Source organism: Lepus europaeus, chromosome 15 (assembly GCF_033115175.1).
Source record: "Lepus europaeus isolate LE1 chromosome 15, mLepTim1.pri, whole genome shotgun sequence".
Taxonomy (NCBI): domain Eukaryota; kingdom Metazoa; phylum Chordata; class Mammalia; order Lagomorpha; family Leporidae; genus Lepus; species Lepus europaeus.
Genome location: NC_084841.1, coordinates 34,095,530 through 34,116,410, shown reverse-complemented (window position 1 = coordinate 34,116,410; position 20,881 = coordinate 34,095,530). Strand labels below are relative to the sequence as shown.

General features: G+C 40.0%; 1 protein-coding gene across 1 annotated transcript in view; it reads left to right on the top strand.

The window, feature by feature from the left end:
- The window catches only part of OXCT1 (3-oxoacid CoA-transferase 1), a 153,815-nt gene that overhangs the window by 58,350 nt on the left and 74,584 nt on the right, over positions 1-20,881 (top strand). The window contains exons 8-11 of the mRNA XM_062212015.1: positions 8,722-8,829; positions 10,398-10,512; positions 16,988-17,082; positions 18,572-18,620. Coding sequence (XP_062067999.1) covers positions 8,722-8,829; positions 10,398-10,512; positions 16,988-17,082; positions 18,572-18,620 — 367 coding nt within the window. The remainder of the gene's footprint in view (positions 1-8,721; positions 8,830-10,397; positions 10,513-16,987; positions 17,083-18,571; positions 18,621-20,881) is intronic.

The window sequence follows — 20,881 nt, the reverse complement described above, 5'->3', positions numbered from 1 at the left end:
TGGGCCATCACCTGCTGCCCCTGAGGGTGGATATTAGCAGGAAGCTATAATTGGGAGTGGAGTTGTGAGATTCGAAAGCTAGGCACTGCAATATGAAAAGTGTATATCCCAGTGGGCTCTGACTGTTGTACCAAATGTATGCTCTTGGAGACTTTCTTCTAAGGCTTTTCCAAGCCACCAAATATTACTCTGATTTTTGACATAATTGTTTTTCCCGTATCTGTATAGGCAGGTACTTTGTCTATTTTTTTATTGTTGAATCCAGTAGCTACTTAGTTTGCATTTATTGACTGAAAGATATTTAACCCAAGTCATATTTTCCCACTATGTCTTGAGTCTGTAGAACTCTTATATGCTAGAGTTGGTCTGATGCCCTTTGAAATCACACACTGTTTTCTCCTGGGCTACCTAGTGCCAAACTGATCACAAATGAATGAATTTCATTTTCCGCGACTTGATTTGGGGAGAGACTTGTAGTACTGCCTAGAAATATTTTTTTCTCTTTTTTATGGCTTTACAAAGTATTCATTTAATAAGCCATGCTAGAATACTGTTGTTGACTAAACCCTCATTTGGAAAAGCAGTGTTTTTGCTTTCTCCATCTGCTAATGTCTCTACCGTTTTCATCTTATGATAATTCTATGATCCTGTTTTTAGGTTCTTTGAGAATCCTGGAATATCATTTTTGTGGGTCAACACAGTAGAATTAATTCATAAAATCTAGCTATCTCTTCTTGGAATGCAGTTCCTCCTTACCCATACTATTTCTGCCCTTACCTTCAACTTGATGGCAAAATGGAATTGAACTGTTGTATTTTTACAATCTTCTGTTCAAGTGGTAGTGATTTTAATTTTCAAACTTTGTAGTAGCAACAAGAAAGTCACACCTGAAAGCCGCCCTGTATCATCTTTATCATTTTGGACAAGCTTCATGAGTTCTCTTTTGTAAGAGCCCTTCTAAAATGTGAGGAGGGGCCGGCACTGTGGCATAGTGGGTAAAGCTGCCTCCTGCAGTGTCAGCATCCCTAATGGGTGCTGGTTCGGGTCCCAGATACTACACTTCCCATCCAGCTCTCCGTTATGGCCTGGGAAAGCAGTGGAAGATAGCCCAAGTTCTTGGGCCCTTGCACCCGCATGGGAGACCTAGAGGAAGCTCCTGGTTCCTGGCTTCAGATTGGCACAGCTCTGGCTGTTGCAGCTAATTGGGGAGTGAACCAACAGATGGAAGACTCTTTCTCTCTCTCTCTCTGCCTTTCAAATAATAAATCTTAAAAAAAGTATGAGGAACATATAGCTATCCATGTTTTGTTTGTATATTCATTTTAAAATTTACTATTCTCTTCTTCACCAAGATAATCCCCTTTCATGTTGTCAGATTCAGAGGGGTTTTGAGATCTACAGATCCTTCATAAATCTGTTTGTCATTTTGAGTTTCTAAAAGGCAAAAGATTTTTGACCACTTCTGTGAACTTTCACATATCTGCTTTGCTTCAAAGACTGGGATACACTTCTTTGTATATCTAGGATTCTCTTCCTGTTCTATTGCAAATTCCAATTTTGTAATGTCATTTTCTCTTGAGATTTCCATTATTTCTTTTTTTTTTTTAACTTTTTTTCTTTTTTTTTTTTGACAGGCAGAGTGGACAGAGAGAGACAGAGAGAAAGGTCTTCCTTTTGCCGTTGGTTCACCCTCCAATGGCCGCCGCGGTAGGCGCGCTGCGGCCGGCGCACTGCGCTGATCCAATGGCAGGAGCCAGGTGCTTCTCCTGGTCTCCCATGGGGTGCAGGGCCCAAGCACTTGGGCCATCCTCCACTGCACTCCCTGGCCACAGCAGAGAGCTGGCCTGGAAGAGGGGCAACCGGGACAGGATCGGTGCCCCGACCGGGACTAGAACCCGGTGTGCCGGCACCGCAAGGCGGAGGATTAGCCTAGTGAGCTGCGGCGCCGGCCTGAGATTTCCATTATTTCTACTTTGCCAAACAATTTATCCATATTGATTAAAAGTCCAGAATCACATTTTCTCTGCGTTTCATACTCAGACATAGAACTTGTTGGAAGGTAATATAAACTTATCAGCAGAATGTGGTGAACAGAAGATGTTCAAATAGTTGTCATCTGTCGTGATGGTACTGTCTTATTTCTGAGCCAATTTTGTCACTTCTGTTAAAAATATTTCATCTACATCTTTGGTCTGGTGAGTGGTCTGATTATACAGCCATCAATCTGATGTTCTTTCTCTTTTTAAATTCACTTTAAATACACTTCACCAGATCTCGTCCCTAGTCTGTGGCTTTTCAGGCATGTGTATATCCTCTTGCATAATGTTCTCGTGTCACCTTATTTTCCCTGGACATTGTAGAATGTTAGCATCACATCTCATCCACCAAGTCTCAATAATGACTACACTGTCATGTTCCTCACTGTGTTTAAGGTTGCAGATTCATTGATAGTCATTTATCTTGTAAGTTTTTGTGCATTTTATATGGATATCTAAGGCCATATGTTTTGTTCCTGACCCTTTTATCTTTCAAGCCATTTTCTCATATGTGTGTGTGTGTGTGTGTGTGTAAAACTTTAAACTTTCTTTTTTACTTATTTGAAAAGAAGAGAGGAAGATAAGTTAATTAATCTTTCCTCTGGAAAGATTTCCTCTGGAAATGCACTCTGCAAATGCCCACAATAGCCAGAGAAGGGCCAGGCCAAGGCGAGGAGCTGAGAACTCCACTTGGGTCTGCCGTATGGGTGGCAGGGACCAAGGTACTTGGGCCATCATTTGCTGCCTCCCAAGGTGCATGGTAGCAGGAAGGTGGGATCTGGAATGGGAAGCAGAGTCCTGACTCGAATCCGGGCACTCTCACATGGGAGGCAGGTGTTGTAAGCACCATCTCACCTTCTCTTTGAAATGCCCACCTTTTCTCATATGTTTCTGAGCTTCACATGAAGCTTAAGAGATACGTGTCGTCTTGTTCCTTTGTCTTACTTTTCTCCTCTAGATTTTTGAGAATGATGCCTTCTATGCTCTTTTCCTCTTTGTCTTCATCCTCTGGGTTCAAGCAGCCTCCAGAACACCTCTGCATGGAACTTGACACTTTTTGTGTTACTGCTCGTTGCCTGCCTCTTGCATTTGTTCTAGTCTTCTATGGCTTTTTCTTAGTTTGGGGGTTATTTAGTGTTCCTTAGGATTTTAGATATCACTATTTGTTGTCTGCTCTTTTATTTCTTGGCAAAAGAAGAATGTTCCTGCCTAACTTTTTTGAAAGTTAAAATGATAGAGTTGGGGGGCGGGGGCGCAGAATCTGGAAGGGAAGTCTCCCCCCACTTCTTCCCCCAAGGGTCTTCGCTTTGCATTGCTCCTGAAGGTGTGCAGCATTTTTCACCAACTGTTAAGGTCAGGTCCGTTTTCTTGGGTATAACGGATTGAGGTTGTCACTAAAATAAAATAAAAAATGAGAAGGTTATTGCCTTGCAGCTTCTCTTCTCTTACCTGAGATATAAATGATATTTGCCAAGTAAATGCAAAAACATTGTCACCAAGGAATGACTTCTTATCCTTCCCCGAGCTTTAAAATAAAACTTTTCAGAATTATCAAGTAGGGAGGGTGCAGGGCAGAGAAAGCAACCTTTTAAAACAAAGTTCAAATCAATAGCGATTAACATTTCGTAGCCTCTATTTTCCTGCTAATGACTGAAGACAAGTACTAATTAGAGCAGCCTCCAGTGTCTGGATTTCTAATTGTACCAGATGGTGCTGCATGAGAACGCTTCCTAGAGCCTGGGAGAAGTCTGGGTGTTCTGTCTTACCTTTCCTGATCTTGATCTCAGCTGAGGACACATATGCCTACCCCATGCTTCCCAATGAGTCTTCTTCCTTGTCCTTGATTCTCTATTTTACCTACTTCTATTTAGGAGGTGCATTCTGCCATGGTTCATGAGGGCTCTTAGAATCTTCTGGTTTTCCTCTTCTCTAGAAAGCTAATTTCACTCATTGTTTTCTTTCTTTTTTCCTTCCTTCCTTCCTTCCTTCCTTCCTTCCTTCCTTCCTTCCTTCCTTCCTGTCTCTCTCTCTCTCTCCCTCTCTCTCTCTCTCTTTTTCTTTCTTTCAAGATTTTATTTATTTGAGAGGTAGAGTTACAGACAGTGAGCAGGATAGACAGAAAGTTCTTCCATCTGCTGCTTCATTCCCCAAATGGCCTCAATGTCAGGAACAAGGCGGATCTAAAGCCAGGATCCAGGAGCTTTCGCTGTCTCCCACAGGTGCAGGGACTCAAGCGCTTGGGCCATCTTCTACTGCTTTCCCAGGCCACAGTGGAGAGCTGGATTGGAAGAGGAGCAGCCGGGACTAGCACCGGCACCCATATGGGATGCTGGCACTGCAGGCAGAGGATTAACCTACTATGCCACTGTGCTGGCCCCCATCATTTTCTTGTCATCTTTCCTTTGACTCTTTTGTTATCACCTGATCTCACTAGACTTTTCAATTACCCAATTCCCTCTTTCTTATGTTGTTTCTCAAGATAAGACAAAACTAGCCCAGTCTTCAATCCTTTGAACAGCCAGCATTAAGATAGTTCTGCTTCTCTGATGTTTTTTAAACTCTTTTCACAGATTGTCTGAAAACATATGTTTTCTTCTTTTGGTTTGTACTTCAAATATTTTCTGCCTTTGCTACTAACTCTGCTAACCAGCTCCAAGAAGGCTTTGATTTTTTTTTTGTATATTTTTTTGTAATATTCACTACTGTTGAGTGTTGAGATTGTTTTGACAAATGATGCCCATGAAAATCATTCATGTTAAAATAATAAAGCATGGGACTGACTACACGTCCCTGGATTCTTTCTCAGAGTTGTTTCACTAACACTGTTTATTGTGAAAGTGATGATGTAATTGCTCTAATAATTCTGTTTTGTCTTGATTGGGTATTTTTTTTTAACTGAAACTTTGGTAGGACCAGAAGAAATTACTGTTGGTTGCTATCATCATTTCTGGTTTATGTGAAGAGTGCTATGTTTTTTCCCTTCTCTATTATGATCCTTAGCCCTGATGAAGGGTATGGCAAGGGAACCAATCAGGAAGCTTCTGGAGTAATTCAAGTAAGAGATCTGAGGGCCCAATTTTCTGGGGACAGCATTAGACAAGGAAAACAATTCACATTATTACCTTCAAGCTCATAGGCAAAGGGAGTCTCCTTACTTTATTTCATAATGTTCTAATGTTCTAAAGTTTAGAAACAAGTTTTTCTTGGACTATTTGCTTTTTAAATTTTAAAACTATTTTGAAAGTCAGAGTTACATGCACGCGCACACACACAGAGAGAGTGAGTGAGCGAGTGAGTGAGAGAGCACGCGCTTTTATCTGCTTGGTTCAGTCCCCAGACTGGGCCAGGTAGAAGCCGGGAGCTTCTTGGGTCTCCCACATGGATGGCAGGGACCCAAACACTAGGAATATCTTCTGCTGCTTTTCCAGGCCATAAGCAAGGAGCTGGATTGTAAGTGGAACAGCAGGGACCCAAGCTGACACCCATATGAGATGCCAGTGTTGCAGGCGGTGGGTTTATCCTCTGTGCCACAACACTGGACTGACTCTCTCTCTCTTTTTTGACAGGCAGAGTGGACAGTGAGAGAGAGAGAGACAGAGAGAAAGGTCTTCCTTTGCCGTTGGTTCACCTCCAATGGCCGCCGCAGTCAGCACACTGCGGCCGGCGCACCGCACTGAACCAAAGCCACGAGCCAGGTGCTTCTCCTGGTCTCCCATGGGGTACAGGGCCCAAGCACTTGGGCCATCCTCCACTGCACTTCCGGGCCATAGCAGAGAACTGGGCTGGAAGAGGGGCGACCGGGACAGAATCCGGTGCCCCGACCAGGACTAGAACCTGGGATGCCGGCGCCGCTAGGCAGATGATTAGCCTGTTGAGCCGCGGCGCCGGCCTGGACTCTATTTCTTTTTTAACATACCCTCTTTGGTCTAATAAATTGTGGATTTTATCACATGCCCTTCTATGTGAGTATTCCTAGTTTTAAAGACTGCTTACTTGGAGTCTATTGCATTTTTTAAAAGTAACATTTGTAAGTTTCTCTCTTTGCTTATAAAATAAAAGCAAAAATATTTTATGGCATAATCCCCAGATAACTGTTCTTAGCATTTGTGCTTCAGTTTTTATTTTGTAAGTATAGAAATAATTGTGATGAAGTACATACCTAGAAATATTTATTCATTTACTTATACAAAAGTCTTACATTTTAATGTAACATGAAATTATGAGATGCCATTAATTATTATGAGAACATTATGAGATTCATCATGTGGATACCTCATATTTATTTTACAATTTCCCTATTGTTGACTACTTAAATTGTTTTCTTCTCATTAGTATTATAATGAATTCCATGATTTATGTTTTTGGGAATAATAAACCTTTGTATATTTCCTTAGGATAATGTATTTGTAAACCCATTTCTAAAATCAAGAACTCAGAGGCTTGAATTAACAAGGTATGAAGAGGGGCCGGTGCTGTGGCTCACTTGGTTAATCCTCCGCCTGCGGCACCGGCATCCCATTGGGTGCCGGGTTCCAGTCCCAGTTACTCCTCTTCCAGTCTAGCTCTCTGCTGTGGCCCAGGAGGGCAGTGAAAGATGGCCCAAGTGCTTGGGCCCCTGCACCTGCATGGGAGACCAGGAGAAAGCACCTGGCTCCTGGCTTTGGATTGGTGCAGTGCTCCGGCATAGCGGCCATTTGGGGGGTGAACCAACGGAAGGAAGACCTTTCTCTCTCCCTCTCTCTCTCACTGTCCATAACTCTGCCTGTCAAAAAGAATAAAAAAATTTAAAAATTTAAAAATAAAGGTATAAAGATAGGAATGAGTCGTAAAGGCTGAAAGTCCTACCCACCTGCAGAAGTAGCAGCAGAGGCTTGGCTGCTCTGCACTTGTCACCTCCACCTCCTCTTTACCTGGGCACTGCCTGGGATGCAAAACACCAGAATGTAGAGAGGTTTGGAGGGAAAGACATGGTGCAGTTGCAAGAAGTCATCCTGGTTTCCCTGAGCACATCCCAGGTACATGTCTACCCCCTAATTCAACTTGAGTGCTCACATGTTTGCTGTTTGTTCCTTGGAGTTTTTGATTGACCTTGATCTAGACTCTTCCATTTATCAGAGAGGATAGCTTTCATTCACTGTATCCTGGTCTTTTTCAGCTGTTTGGAAGCATTGCACAATAACTAGAATGTTTCCTGTAATCTTTGGTGTTCTTTCTCTGTAGGAGGAAGCCTAGAGACTAGCATAAGGAAGACTACTTAGCCTTACAGGCTTCTAGGTAGTCCTGTTGATAATTTAGGAGATAAGGTTGATGCAGCTCTCTTTGTATAAGTCAGTTCATTTAAACAAATATTATTTGCTCTTTCTATGGTGTCTATTTAGCTGAGTACTCAAAATTTAAAGGTATGTATTTGTGTTCAGAAAGCTGATTTTTGACCATGATAATCTGAGTTTATTTTTTCTTGATCATTGTCATTCTGAATTTTTTATGTTGCTACAAAAATATTTTTCTTTTTTCTAAAATAACAGACCAACGTAGAGGCATTACATATTGCAGTAAAATGCCAGTGGGCTCCATGAATAACTTTAATTCATGTTAAATTGAATATTTCTAGTTATTACTGAATATTTCCTTTTTGAAATTTCCATATTAAAATCAATTATCTGTAGTTAAGTAACATTATTTCAGTGATTGCAGTTCTGTCACGATCCTAGGAAGCTAACAACAGCAGCAATTAAAAACTGTTACAAATAGCATTTTTATCGCTATTTAAAAAGTTCTTCAATTGACCAAGCAGATGTCGTTACAGATTTTTGTCTTTGATATGATAAATTTCCCATTAATTTTGAAAATCTGTTTTTTAAGGAATGTGCTTTCAAGTTTTGCACAGTTGAGCTGCAATTTGTGAAAGTTCAAACAGCTGTCCTGATAAACCATTCACCAGATTTGTAATAGGAGCTCTTTTAGGAGAACACTAACTTCTGGAGCTTTACGTTCTGCTCAGCAGCATGCATTTGAATGACTCCTCATTTGTGGGTTCAGAAGATACGATATAATTACATACGTGTACAGATACAAAGTCTCTCATGTATTTGTTGACATTGTCTATCTAACCTATTTTGGAGATGAGGATTAATATACTTCACTTTTAAAAACCTACACAGTAGGGGTGGACGTTGTAGCACAATGGGGTAAGCCATGCTTCGGACACCTGCGTCTCCAATCAGAGTGCCCCCTGCTTCCAGTCTAGCTTCCTGCTAATGTGCCTGGGAAGGCAGGGGATGGTAGTTAATGTACTCGGGTTTCTGCTACCCACATGAGAGACTCGGATGCAATTCCTGCTTCCTGGTGTCAGCCTGGCCTAACCCAGACTGTTAGGGGCATTTGGGAGTGAACTAATTATGCAATCAATCAATCAATCAGTCAGTCTCTTTCTCTCTCTCAATCTGTCTCCTCCTCTCCTTCCCCTTTTATGTCTCTCTCAGTGTCACTTTTTCTTTCACTTGATCTTACCCAAAAGGCTGAGAAGCGATCACTCTTTCTTTCAAATAAATAGGTAAATTTAAAAAAAGCTGTACATTACGTGGCTTTTATTAACAATGGCACGTGCATCTTTAAAAATAGTAATGAAAAGTTTAAGTTGTAAACATTTAATTTAAAAATGCTGTTTTTCTTTTTATCTGTCTAGGTTGAAGAAATTGTAGATATTGGATCATTTGCTCCAGAAGATATTCATATTCCTAAAATTTATGTCCATCGCCTTATAAAGGGAGAAAAATATGAGAAACGAATTGAGGTAACCTACTTAGCTTCTTTACTAGTATTTAAGGATCAGATTACCAGAGGTACTGTCCCTGGGTTGGAGTCATTTCACATGATAGGAGGTTGTTGCTCAGCAGGACGTCTTGCTTTGGATCTTGGCAGGAGCTTTCCATGGATTCATGGTAAGGGAATGTGATTTGCTTATCGGTGCTGCTGTTCAGCCCCACACTGCCTTGTCTTTACAAATATATTCCACTATGCCCTATGTTTATTTAGGCTGTGTCTCTCAGGCTTCTGTTCCTGTCCTAAGTTACGATACATGGTTTTGGCTGGCTGTCTTAGAAGGTTGAGAAGGATAATGAGGTCTTTGGTAGCTTTATCTCTGCTGGATTCTTAATGCTTGTTTGTTCAGAAATGTGGATCATAAAGCTGCTTTGCCCTTGTATTGAGTATCATTTCCAATTAGTGTTGGGTTGTGTCCAGCTGGTAGGTATTAGATTGCACAAGGAATACATGGAGGCCAGTGAGAGCATGAAGAAGGACCAGCTGGGCCAGAATTGAAATCTAGATTCAGATGTGTCTAGGCCTCAGCAACTTAATAGGCATAATGTAATAGACATATATCCCATTATCCTGTGGATATACTACAGAAGGACACTCTGTAATCCAAAACTTGTGTCGGGGCCTAGGAAGAAAGGATTGGATGTTGGCAAACAGGACCAGAGTCTGTGCCAAGGAGGTATTGTAATGGAGCTAGTTTCCTGGGATGGTGGGTATTTGGTTAGGATGCCCATGTTCTGTATCTACATGGTACCTATGTCCACTCCTGACTGTGTTTGGTGCCTACCTCCACTCCTGACTCTCGTTTCCTGCTAAAACACACTCTGGGAGTCAGAAGTTGTGGCTCAAATAAGTGAGTTCTTATACCTCTCATGTAGCGGACCTGGATTGAGTTCTTGACTTTCAGTTTTGGCTCAGCCCTGGCTGCTGCAGGCATTTGGGAAGTGAAAACAGTGAAAGGGAGTGTTCTCTCCCCTTTTCCCCCCTGAGTGTGTGTGTGTGTGTTTCTGTGTCTGCCTAGCAAATAAATAAGTAATGAAACATTGCTCTTCAAAAAGTACATTTCCTGCTGATTTCTGGACATTTCTGTCACTTGAGTGATGTAGCAAAACCAGTCTGTACTCTGCAGGTGCAAATAGGCTACCAGCAACACCTGGTAAACACTTTCTGAAGCCCTGAAGCACAAATTTCCAAGGATCTTTTCTTTTGCTTTGCTCTGGTTCTCTCTCTGAGCACCCAAGGAGGATCCGGTATAGGCACCTCGAGCCACTGTAGTAGTGGTCTGCGGCAGAACAGTGGAGTCATGAGCTTCAAAGAGACCCAGCAGGCATAGCTCCCTCTCAGACAAATCTGACCTCTTGCATTTATTTCCTAAAGGATTATTTCTGTTCTCCAACATGACCTACGTTTTTCTTTGAATTCTCTGCAGTATTGCAGATTTGCCTGTTAGTAGTAATGAGAAAGAGTTAATTTTCTATTTCAGTAGTGATGAAACAAGATAGACCTTCAATTATGAAGAATTGATTTCTGTTTCTTTTCAAGCGCTTATCAATACGGAAGGAAGGCGATGGAAAGGCCAAATCCGCTCAGGCTGGAGATAACGTAAGGGAACGCATCATCAGGCGGGCAGCTCTGGAGTTCGAGGACGGCATGTATGGTATCCTTTATCTTTCGGAAACAGGGCGGAGACAGAGCCCAGGCTTTGCCTGTGTTCATCAGGTTACTTGGCCTCCTGAATAGTGATTCAGTTCTGGTCCCTGGTAGCTTTGGAAGAAATGGATCATTTTCTAATAAAAAGTGACATATAACTTAAATGATCATGATTAATGAAATTGGGATTATACTGTTTGCCTTCTTGAAATAAAATGGCAACCAAAAATTCACTTCACTATGTTCCAAAATGCAGTGAGTTTCAGTACAAATTGGCAGCTAGCTGGAGATCATTGGGAAAAGGGGTTTCCCACGATGAGGGTTTCAAATCTCAGAACTACTAGTCTTAAGTGGTGCTGCTTGTTGGGACATTTGCATACATAGTCATTGGAACGTAAGAACCAACTCCTTTAACAACTCTCTTCTTCCCTTGAGAAAGATCCTGTGGATGCAGGATTTTCTGTTTTATGTCTAAGGATATTCAATGAATGTTCAAATTCTCCTTTACGTACTTTGTCAAAAAAGGAGTAGATAGCATTTAGAACCTTAGTATTTGGATTTTGATGCATGTAAATAAACTGCTGGGGGCCCACGCTGTGCTTAGAAGGTTGAGCCTCTGCCTGCAGTGTCAGCATACCATATCGGTGTCATATGTCCTGGCTGCTCCACTTCTGATCCACCTCCCTGCTAATGTCCTGGGAAAGCAGTGGAAGAAGGCCCAAGTGCTTAGGTCCTTGCACCCCTGTGGGAGACCCAGAAGAAGCTCTTGGCTCCTGGCTTCAGCCTGGCTCAGCCCCGGCCATTGTGGCCATCTGGGGAGTGAACCAGTGAATGCAAAACCTCACTCTCTGTCTCTCCTTCTCTCTCCCTCTATCCCTCTCTGTATCCCTCTATATCTCTGCCTCTCAAACAAATAAATAAACCTTTTAAGAAATAAACTGCCATTATGTTACCTTTCAGTATATCATACATTTACCTATACTTGTACAATACAACTAACAAGTAATATATGATACAAGTAACAAGTAATAAATAACAAGTAATATATGATAAAATTAATATTTGTTGAATGGTAGACAGAATGGCAGCTGGTTTCATTGTGTGAGCTCTAGCCCATGAATATCAGATTTTAGGCTGGAAGTACCTTCTTTTTACCTCCACCTCAAAATTTGTCCTTATTGTTTAAATTATGCTTGTGTTTTGGTGGAATTCCTGTATAAGCAAAATACAGAGTCAAAGAGGTTGATTCTACATAAGAAAGTTAGGCACTGGGCTTCCTTCTCTTCACCAGTCAGTTGACTTACATCTGGTATTTTATTTTTTTATTTATATCTAATTAGTTTTTTTTATAGTTTTTTTTATTAAACTTTTATTTAATGAATATAAATTTCCAAAGTATAGCTTATGGGTTACAATGGCTTCCCCCCTCCCATAACCTCCCTCCCGCCCGCAACCCTCCCCTTTCCCGCTCCCTTTCCCCTTCCATTCATGTAAAGATTCAATGTGATTTGTAGATACAAGTCTAAGAACAAAATGATATTACCTTCCTCCTTCCCTCCCTCTCTCTCCTTCTCGCCCTCTTTCCTTCTCCCTTCCCTTTTGTCTCTGTAGTTTTTGAGATAACATATTTTAACTTTACATTACAGTAAAAAGGCTTAATACTTCACCAAATAAAAAGTGTGAAAAGGAAAAAGACCCTAGTTTTGTGGGAATATAGACAGTGACTATAAACATTAACTGAAAAGAAAATTTACCATTTCATCCAAATACAGTATATGTTAAGTAATCATGGATCATTAAAACTATAGTAGTATAACATTCTTAACCATTGGTTTGACATAAGCATCAAGCATGCAGCAACACTGATACTCAGAGACTCTTTTTTTCTGTATTTATTTCCTTCCTTTTTAAATTTTAGCTCCCAGATATAAGGGAGAACATTCAATGATTATCTTTCTGTATCTGGCTTATTTCTCTCAACATGATATCCTCCAGTTGCATCCCTTTTGTTGGACATGGTAGCAGTGCATACTTTTTCATAGCTGAATAATATTCCATTGTATGTAAATACTACATTTTCTTTATCCATTCATCTGTTGACCACCGACACCTTGGTTGATTTCAAGTTTTGGTTATTGTGAACAGTGCTGCCATAAACATGGTGTTGCAATTATCTCTTTGATACATTGTGTTCAGGTCTTTTGGGAATATACCCAGCAGTGGGATTGTGGAGTTATATGGCAAGTCTGTTTCTAGTTTTTAAAGAAATCTCTATACTGTTTTCTACAGTGGCCACACTAATTTACATGCCGCCACTGTATATAATTGCTCCCCTTTGTCCCACATCCTCACCAGCATTTGTTACTCTCTGGGTTTAGGTTTTAGCCATTCTGACAGGGGTGAGATGAGATCTCATTGTGGTTTTGATTTGCATTTCCCTGATGGCTACTGATGTTGAGCATTTTTTCATATATTTGTTGGTCATTTGTATTTCTACTTTTGAGAATTGTCTATTGAAGTCCTTTGCCTTTTTCTCAACTGGATTGGTTACTTTTTGTTGTTGAGTTTTTTTTTTAAGTTGTTGGTATATTCAGGATATTAATCCTTTGTCAGATATGTGGTTTGAAAATACTTTTTCCCATTTTATTTTGTCTCTTTCTTCTGTTAATTGTTTCCTTTGCTGTACAAAAGCTTCTGAGTTTCATATAGTCCAATTTGTTTAGTTTGGCTTTTGTTGCATTTGGGGGTCTTCTCCAAGAAGCCATCCCCTACACAAATGTCTTGGAGTGTCTCCTCTACATTTGCTTCCAGCCACTTTATAGTCTCAGGTCTTAAATTTAGGTGTTTGATCTGTCTTAAGTATATTTTTTATATGGTGAGAGGTGTGAATCTAATTTCATTCTTTTACATATATACAGCCAGTTTTGCCAGCACCGTTTGTTGAAGAGGTTATCCTTATTCCACTATATGGTCTGAACATTTTGGCAAAAGTCAATTGGCTGTATGCACATGGATTAATTTCTGGGCTCCCTATTCTGTTCCATTGATGTGTGTATTGGTTTTTATGCCAGTACCATGCTGTTTTAATTACTATAGGTGTAGTATGCTTTGAAATCAGGTATTGCGATGCCTCCAGCTTGGGTTTTCTTGCTCAGGTTTGCTTTGGCTGTTCAGGGTCTTCTGTGATTTCCATGTGAATTTTATTTTATTTTATTTAGACTTTATTTATTTATTTGTGTGATAGAGTTACAGAGAGAGGGAGAGACGGAGGGAAAGGTCTTCCATCAGCTCATTCACTCTTCAAATGTTTGCAATGGTTGGAGCAGGGCCGATCTGAAGCCAGGACCTTCCTTTTTTTTTTTTTTTTTTTTTTTTAAGATTTATTTATTTATTTGAAAGAGAGAGAGAGAAAGGTCTGTCTTCTGCTAGTTTACTCCCCAAATGGCCGCAATGGCCAGAGCTGGGTTCTGGAGCTTCTTCCAGATCTTCAACACTGGGGAAGGGGCCAAAGCACTTGTGCCATCTTCTACTGCTTTCCCAGGCCATAGCAGAGAGCTGGAAGACCAGCAGCCCGGACTAGAACCAGCACCCATATGGGATGCTCTTGCTGCAGGTGGAGACTTAGCCCGCTATGCCACAATGCTGGCCCCTCTATTTGAATTTTAGAATTGTTTTCCCTAACTATAAATAATGCCATTGGTTTTTTGATAAGGATTGCATTGAATCTATAGATTGCTTTAGGTAGTGTAGTCATTTTAATGATACTGATTTTACTGATTCAGGAGCAAGACTATCTATTTTTCCATTTTTGTTTGTCCTTGATGATTTCTCTCATCAGTGTTTGATAATTTTTATTGTAGAGATATTTCCCTTCTTTGGTTCAATTTATTCCTAAATATTTGATTCTTTTTGTGGCTACTATGAATGGATTTGTTTCTTGATTTCTGTGAATTCGTCATTAGCATACAAAAATACTACTATTTTTTGTATGTTTATTTTGTAGCCTCCAGCTTTACTGAACTGATTTATCAATTCTAACAGCTTTTTGGTAAAGTATTTAGGTTTTTCCATGTATAACATTGTCATCTGCAAACGTAGATAATTTGATTTCCTCTTTTCCAAATTTAATACCCTTTATTTCTCTTCCATAATTGCTCTTGCCTAAACTTCCAGTAAATAAGAGTGGTGAAAGTGGACACCCTTGTCTTGTCCCAGATCTGAGGGGAAATGTTTTCAGTTTTTCTCTATTCAGTATGATATTGGCAGTTTTGTGATTTATAGCCTTTATGATTTTGAAGAATGTTCCATTATACCTAAGTTGTGGAGAGTTTTTATTGTGAAAGGGTGTTGTGTCTCATCAAATGCTTTCTCTGATTCTATTGAGATGACTGTATGGTGTTTGTTCTTCATCCTATTTATGTGATTTGAGACATTTATTGATTTGTGCGTGTTGAACCACCATTGCATTTCTGGGATAAATCCCACTTGGTCATGATGTATGATCTTTTTGATGTGGATTTTGATTGGTCTGTAGGGTGTTTGCTGAGAAGTCTGTTAATCTGTGGGTTTTCCTTTCTATGTAACTTGATGCTTTTCTCTCACTGTCTTTAGGATTGTCTCCTTGTATTTAACTTTTGACAATTTTATGAAAATATACCTTGGAGAAGACTTTTTTTGATTGCGTCTACTTGGCTTAATATGTCACCAAATAAGATGTTTAACAGACAAAAAGCAAAAGAGACCCTAGCTTAGTAGGAAGGTAGACAATGGCGATAAACAATTATCGAATGTATAAATGATCGTTTCACTCATATACAATTTTTTTGGTCAGTTAGTCATTCCTGCCTTTTTCCTTTTCTTCTCCTTCAGGAATATATCTAATATGGATACTTGGTTGTTTAATAGTATCTTGTTTTTCATGTAGAGTTTCTTCATTCTTTTCTCTTTATTTTTGTCAGATTGGGTTATTTTAAAATTCTTGTCCTCGAGGTCAGAAATTCTCTCCTCCACTTGGTCTATTCTCCTGTTAAAGCTCTCCATCATATTTTTTATTGCACTGATTAAAGACTTCATCTCTAAAACTTCTATTTGGTTTTTCTTAATGAGTTCTGTCTCTTATTAATATTTTCATTCATGTCACTCGTTGATTTCCTCATTTCTTTAGCCTGTTTAATCTGTATTCTCTTATATCTCGTTGAGTTTCCTTCCAACAATTATTTTGAATTCTGTATCTGCCATTTCATATATTTCCTTCAGTTCAGGATCTAGTTCTAGAGGAGTATTGTGTTCTTCTGGAGGCATCATGCTACCTTGCTTCTTCGTGTCTCCAGTGTCCCTGTGTTGCTGTCTACCCATCTGGTGTATTTGTGCTGTTTTCTTTATGGAGTAGGTTTTATTGTAGAAGAATTTATGGCTTAAGTTTGAATGCGGGGTATCACTTGGCTTGTTGCTCTTCTGGCTTTGGCTTTCAGTGAGCCCAGGAGTGTAGTCTCTGAGTCATTTCTTTTGTCTTAATCAATGTCAGCTTTGTCTATAAGTGCCACAGAGGTCTAATCTGCTGCAGTTTGAAGGGATAGAAGTGTGGCTTTGAGATGAATAAGGGTTTTCTTGGGTGTGTATCTTTGGTCCACAGAGTTCTGTGTCGGTTTCCCTGGTAAATGTGATAGTCAGGGCCTTGCTCATCGTGCTGAGGGAGCTGAGGGTGGCTGCGTCTTTGTCTTCCTGGCAAGCCTGAGTGATGCCAGGACTGTGGCACCAGTTTCTGTGCCTCTAGGACTGGATAACACATATGGACCCTTCCTCAGGTGCTTCTGAGGAAGTCCACCTGGTGCTGTGGCATAACCAATAGCCCTAGTCCTAGGACTAGATGTAAACTGAACCCTTTTCCAGCCCTACAGGGTGACTGCAAGGTATACAGGAGATTTTACTCTGAAGGTTATGAGTCCAGGGACGTGGAATGCAGGTCGGTTCTTCGCTGTGTCCACCAGGTAGATTCCAGTGGCAATGAGAAATTTAGAATGAATTGTTACAGTCCTGGTGTTGCAGGGTGTAGTGGTGTCATTGCCCAGATCTCCCAGGGTGGGAGTGGATCTTTTACAGGCTGCTTCTGCTGGGAGCCCCTTGCTCATGTAGAGGGCATGGGCGTAGCTCTGGGGCTTATGCCCCCAAACTCCCACAGTTGCCGGGTGCAGGGGATCTGTCCTTTGTCCTACATTTTTGTTAAAATGACCTCTGAGCTAGCTTCTGAAGCTACCACTTTGATATCTGTGGGAAGTGTTATTGAAAAAGCTATGACTAGTTAGAAGTTTTCTTTTTGAAAAATTGTAAAATAGTGCCCTTAGGGGGATTGAAGAATATATTCAGTTATTATATTCAGAGTAAGTTCCCTTAAATAAAGCTTCTGTTCACATTTATATATGTAGAGCTTTACAGCATAGTCTCTTTGCATTTTGTATGTTGGGCCTTAACATCTTTTCTTCTAGCTAATCTGGGCATAGGGATCCCTCTTCTGGCCAGCAACTTTATCAACCCAAATATTACTGTACATCTTCAAAGTGAAAATGGAGTCCTGGGTTTGGTAAGATGGAAATTGCAGTTTTCTTTGATTCTTTTTTATTTATTTTTTTAGTCATTATTTATAGTATGCCAATTTATAAAATGCCTAATCTTTTATTATTTCTTAGTATACCCTAACCATTAATGCAACAAAAGTTATACATATAATGTATATCCATTATTTAAAACAAATAATAAGGAACAGGTGTTTAGCCTAGCAGTTAACATGCCCACATCCCACATCAGAGTGTCGGGGATTATCTCCTGGCTCCAGTTCCTGAACTCCAGCTTTGGCCAGTACAGACACTGGGAGGCAATGGCAGTGACTCAACTAACTGAGTCCCTGACATCCTCATGGGAGGCCTGGATTGTGTTCCCAGCTTCTAGCTCCCAGCACTGACCCTGTGTCAACTCTGGGCACTGCATGTGTTTGAGGAGTGAGCCAGTAGACAGGAGCATGTTCTTGCTTGTGCTTGAGCTCTCTCCCTCTCTCTGTCTCTTTGCCTCTCTACCTCTCAAATAAACAACAACAACAAAAAAATTAAAATTAAATAAAGTATGAATAATATTATACATACATACTTGTTACTGATTGAAGTGATAATCATGACCAATTCTAGGTATAAAAATCATATGTATCTGCTTAAAAGCAGATTCAAATAAAGTCAGACACTTAGCCTTTTTAAGGTTCTTTAGAGATTATGTAGAGTGTTCAACTCCCTCCACTTGAAGACCAGAGATAAGTTGATGCAAATTATCCATGGTCAAAGGTTAAAGAAAAAAATTGCACAGTTCTAAAACATTGTTTTCCACTACAATTTATTTATAAGATAAATTTTCTATTCTGCTTTGGAAACTGTATGGACATTTCACAGCCAGTATTTCCTCATTTTTTGGACTCCAGTTTTTGCCTCTTTATTTTCCCTTTTCCTCCTTTTGCGTTTAATATGCATTATGTCATTAAACTGCTTACCCCATTCGAGTAATTGGAGTTGCCTTATACAAAATAATTTTTTTAAAAAAGTCTTACTAAGAAAATCTGGGTACCAAGAATATAAGAGTATCCAAATTCAAATGTGGTAAGTTTAGAATCCCAAATTCAGGCCTTTTGGTGATATATACTGGAAAGCCTGATCTTGGCCTCCCCAGGTTCTTCTGGTCAAGTAACACAGAATGTAATTTGTTTGCACTAATCCTTCTCGAAATAACTTTTGCTGCATTGTAGATCTGAATAACTTCTTCTTGTTTTATTGTCCTGTATTTCTAAGAGCATAACATTTATTTCAAGATGATCATTGTAAGAAAATACTTTGCATTTGCCTAATCACCTTTAATGATTTGCCTACACTATTTGTGTAGGAGAGACTAATCAATGTGAGGAACAGAGCTGTGAAAATACGGGAATTATTTTCAAAAGGTTTCCCTCAATCTTTGGATGATAACTTCCTGGAGCTTTTGGGAAGTTATTTATACTACAGTTTTACTAATAGGAAATGTGTTCTGTTTGACAGGGACCATATCCATTACAACATGAAGCTGATGCAGACCTAATCAATGCAGGTAGGTGAACTCACTTATTTTTTTTATGTTTGTTTCCTTTTGCTGTGATTTAGTTCTGTGCTTCATCATGGTAAGGAATTGGAATAAATTCTTTATTTTTGGAGAATGCTTCAATGTATGGAATGTTGAGAAAGGAAGGTAAACCTTTCTGGTTCCTCTCTGGGGTCTCCTTTCATTTGGAAATGTCTGAGATAAAGGAGGATGGACAGGTGCAGGCACATTTAATGATGAGTCTGTCCATCAGGGTCTTGTCTACAAATAGAGAACACTCTCAAATGGGGTAATTAAGGAGAATTAAAGGAAGGGACAGTTTACAAGACTGTGGAAGAATTAAGAGAAACCAAGGCAGGATGGTGAAATTCATAGTCTTTAAGCTGCTGTGACAGGAAGTGTCAATTAACAGAAAACTACAGACTTTGGGAGAGAAACACTGCTGTGTTGCTGCAACCCGTGTTGGGTGAGGGTCTTGTCTACAGGGTCTCCTGTTTGTGCCTCACATTGGCCAATCCCAACTTGAAATAGCTCAGCCCTCTCAGTTTGGAGAACAGTGGCAATGGGACCACGGAGGTAAAAGGGAAAGATCTGGTGCCCTGGGATTTTCACCGTGGTTGATGCTTACTGCCCTGTAGTCCGCATCGGGAGGTACAAAGGTACTTAAGGGAGTCCTCTACCACCAAGGGGACTGAGAACTGGGGATGGTAGCCTTATCTCCTTTGTTCCTGTGCTCATAAGCTTAGCCTTTTATTTTTTTAAAAAAGATTTCTTTATTTATTTGAAAAGCAGAGTTACAGAGAGGCAGAGGCAGAGAGAAGTCTTTCATCTGCTAGTTCACGCCCCAAATGGCTACAATGGCTGGTGTTGGGCCGATCTGAAACCAGGAACCAGGAGTTTCCTCCAGCTCTCCAAGGACTTGGGCCATCTTCTACTGCTTTCACAGGCCATAGCAGAGAGCAGGGTTGTAAGTGGAGCAGCAGGGACTTGAACCGGTGCCCATTTGGGATTCCAGCACTGCAGGCAGTGGCTTTACCCACTATGCCACAGTGCTGGCCCCATCTTTGCCTTTTATTATTTGCCTTTAATTCTATTGGGCTATGCAAAAGATCTTCAGAAAGTTCATGAAAATGTGTATTATGAAAAAATTGCATAGATTTCCATTTTTTTTTGCACCTGTATAAACTTCTTTTAAGTTCATTTTCCCATAATTTTTTTGAAGTATCCTCATAGAGTTACATACATTAGGGACCTTAGGAAGAACAGATCAGGCCTCTTAGCTCTCATCATTGCCTGTGCGTGAGGCAACGCTGTCACCATTTCTGGACTGTAGCCCATCTTCGGGGTAGGGCTCCTGTGAGAAGCTGATTTTCGTGTTCTAGCATGATTTTCTGCGCCCATTTATTCTTACTCATTCTACGCCTGCAAAGTATTATTTTTACTGTGCATCCAAAAATAGTATGTGTTGAACTCAGAAGTAATATGAACTGAACATAAAGGCCAGCTGCCAAGTAGAATTGACGTTTGAAACTTGAAAGTTTTCAAAGTGAAACAGCTTCTGGTTGAATAGTTGAATTAGTTAACACAACTCAACTCTGAAAGGCCCACTGTGATAAAGCAGTGACATTTAACCAAGGCTATAATTTAATTGTACTGTACCCTTTAGCAATAGCTCATTGATCTGTGAAAATATTTGCTGCTTGGTTTAATTAATTTATGATATTAGTGAGTTACTTGCAAAATGAGTAACTCCATTTTCCAAATTTCAGGCTTGAGTTCATAAAACCCACTTTCTTTGGAAATTAGTTAATTTTTTCAATAACATCATTAGACGGTAGGTAGTCGTGATTCTGCTGAGCTTGAGAGGAGCTCTGTCCTAGTAAAGCCACCGGTTTTCTATGTTCCCTTTTGAAGTATGACACAGAACATTCAACTGCTCTTCAAATCAAGAATTCATTGCTTACGGGAAGCCCAGTCAGTTGAATGGCATTCTGACTCTTTCATTGAGGATTTTTTTTTAATGCTTTTGATTTTTTTCAATTGTATAAATTAGAGAACCTAGAGTATAAATTGATGGTTTCCTTAACTCCCCAAATTATCTAGAAATTACCTGAAAAGTTAACCAATTGCTTGTGTTAATTTGGAAAGTTTTTTTTTTTTTCCCCCAAGAAATCCCTTTGAATGAATACAAAGAGTTATGTGTCTGGGTATAATCAGTGTCTTAAAATTTCAAAATAATTAGAAAACTATTTCTAAGGATCATTTTTTCT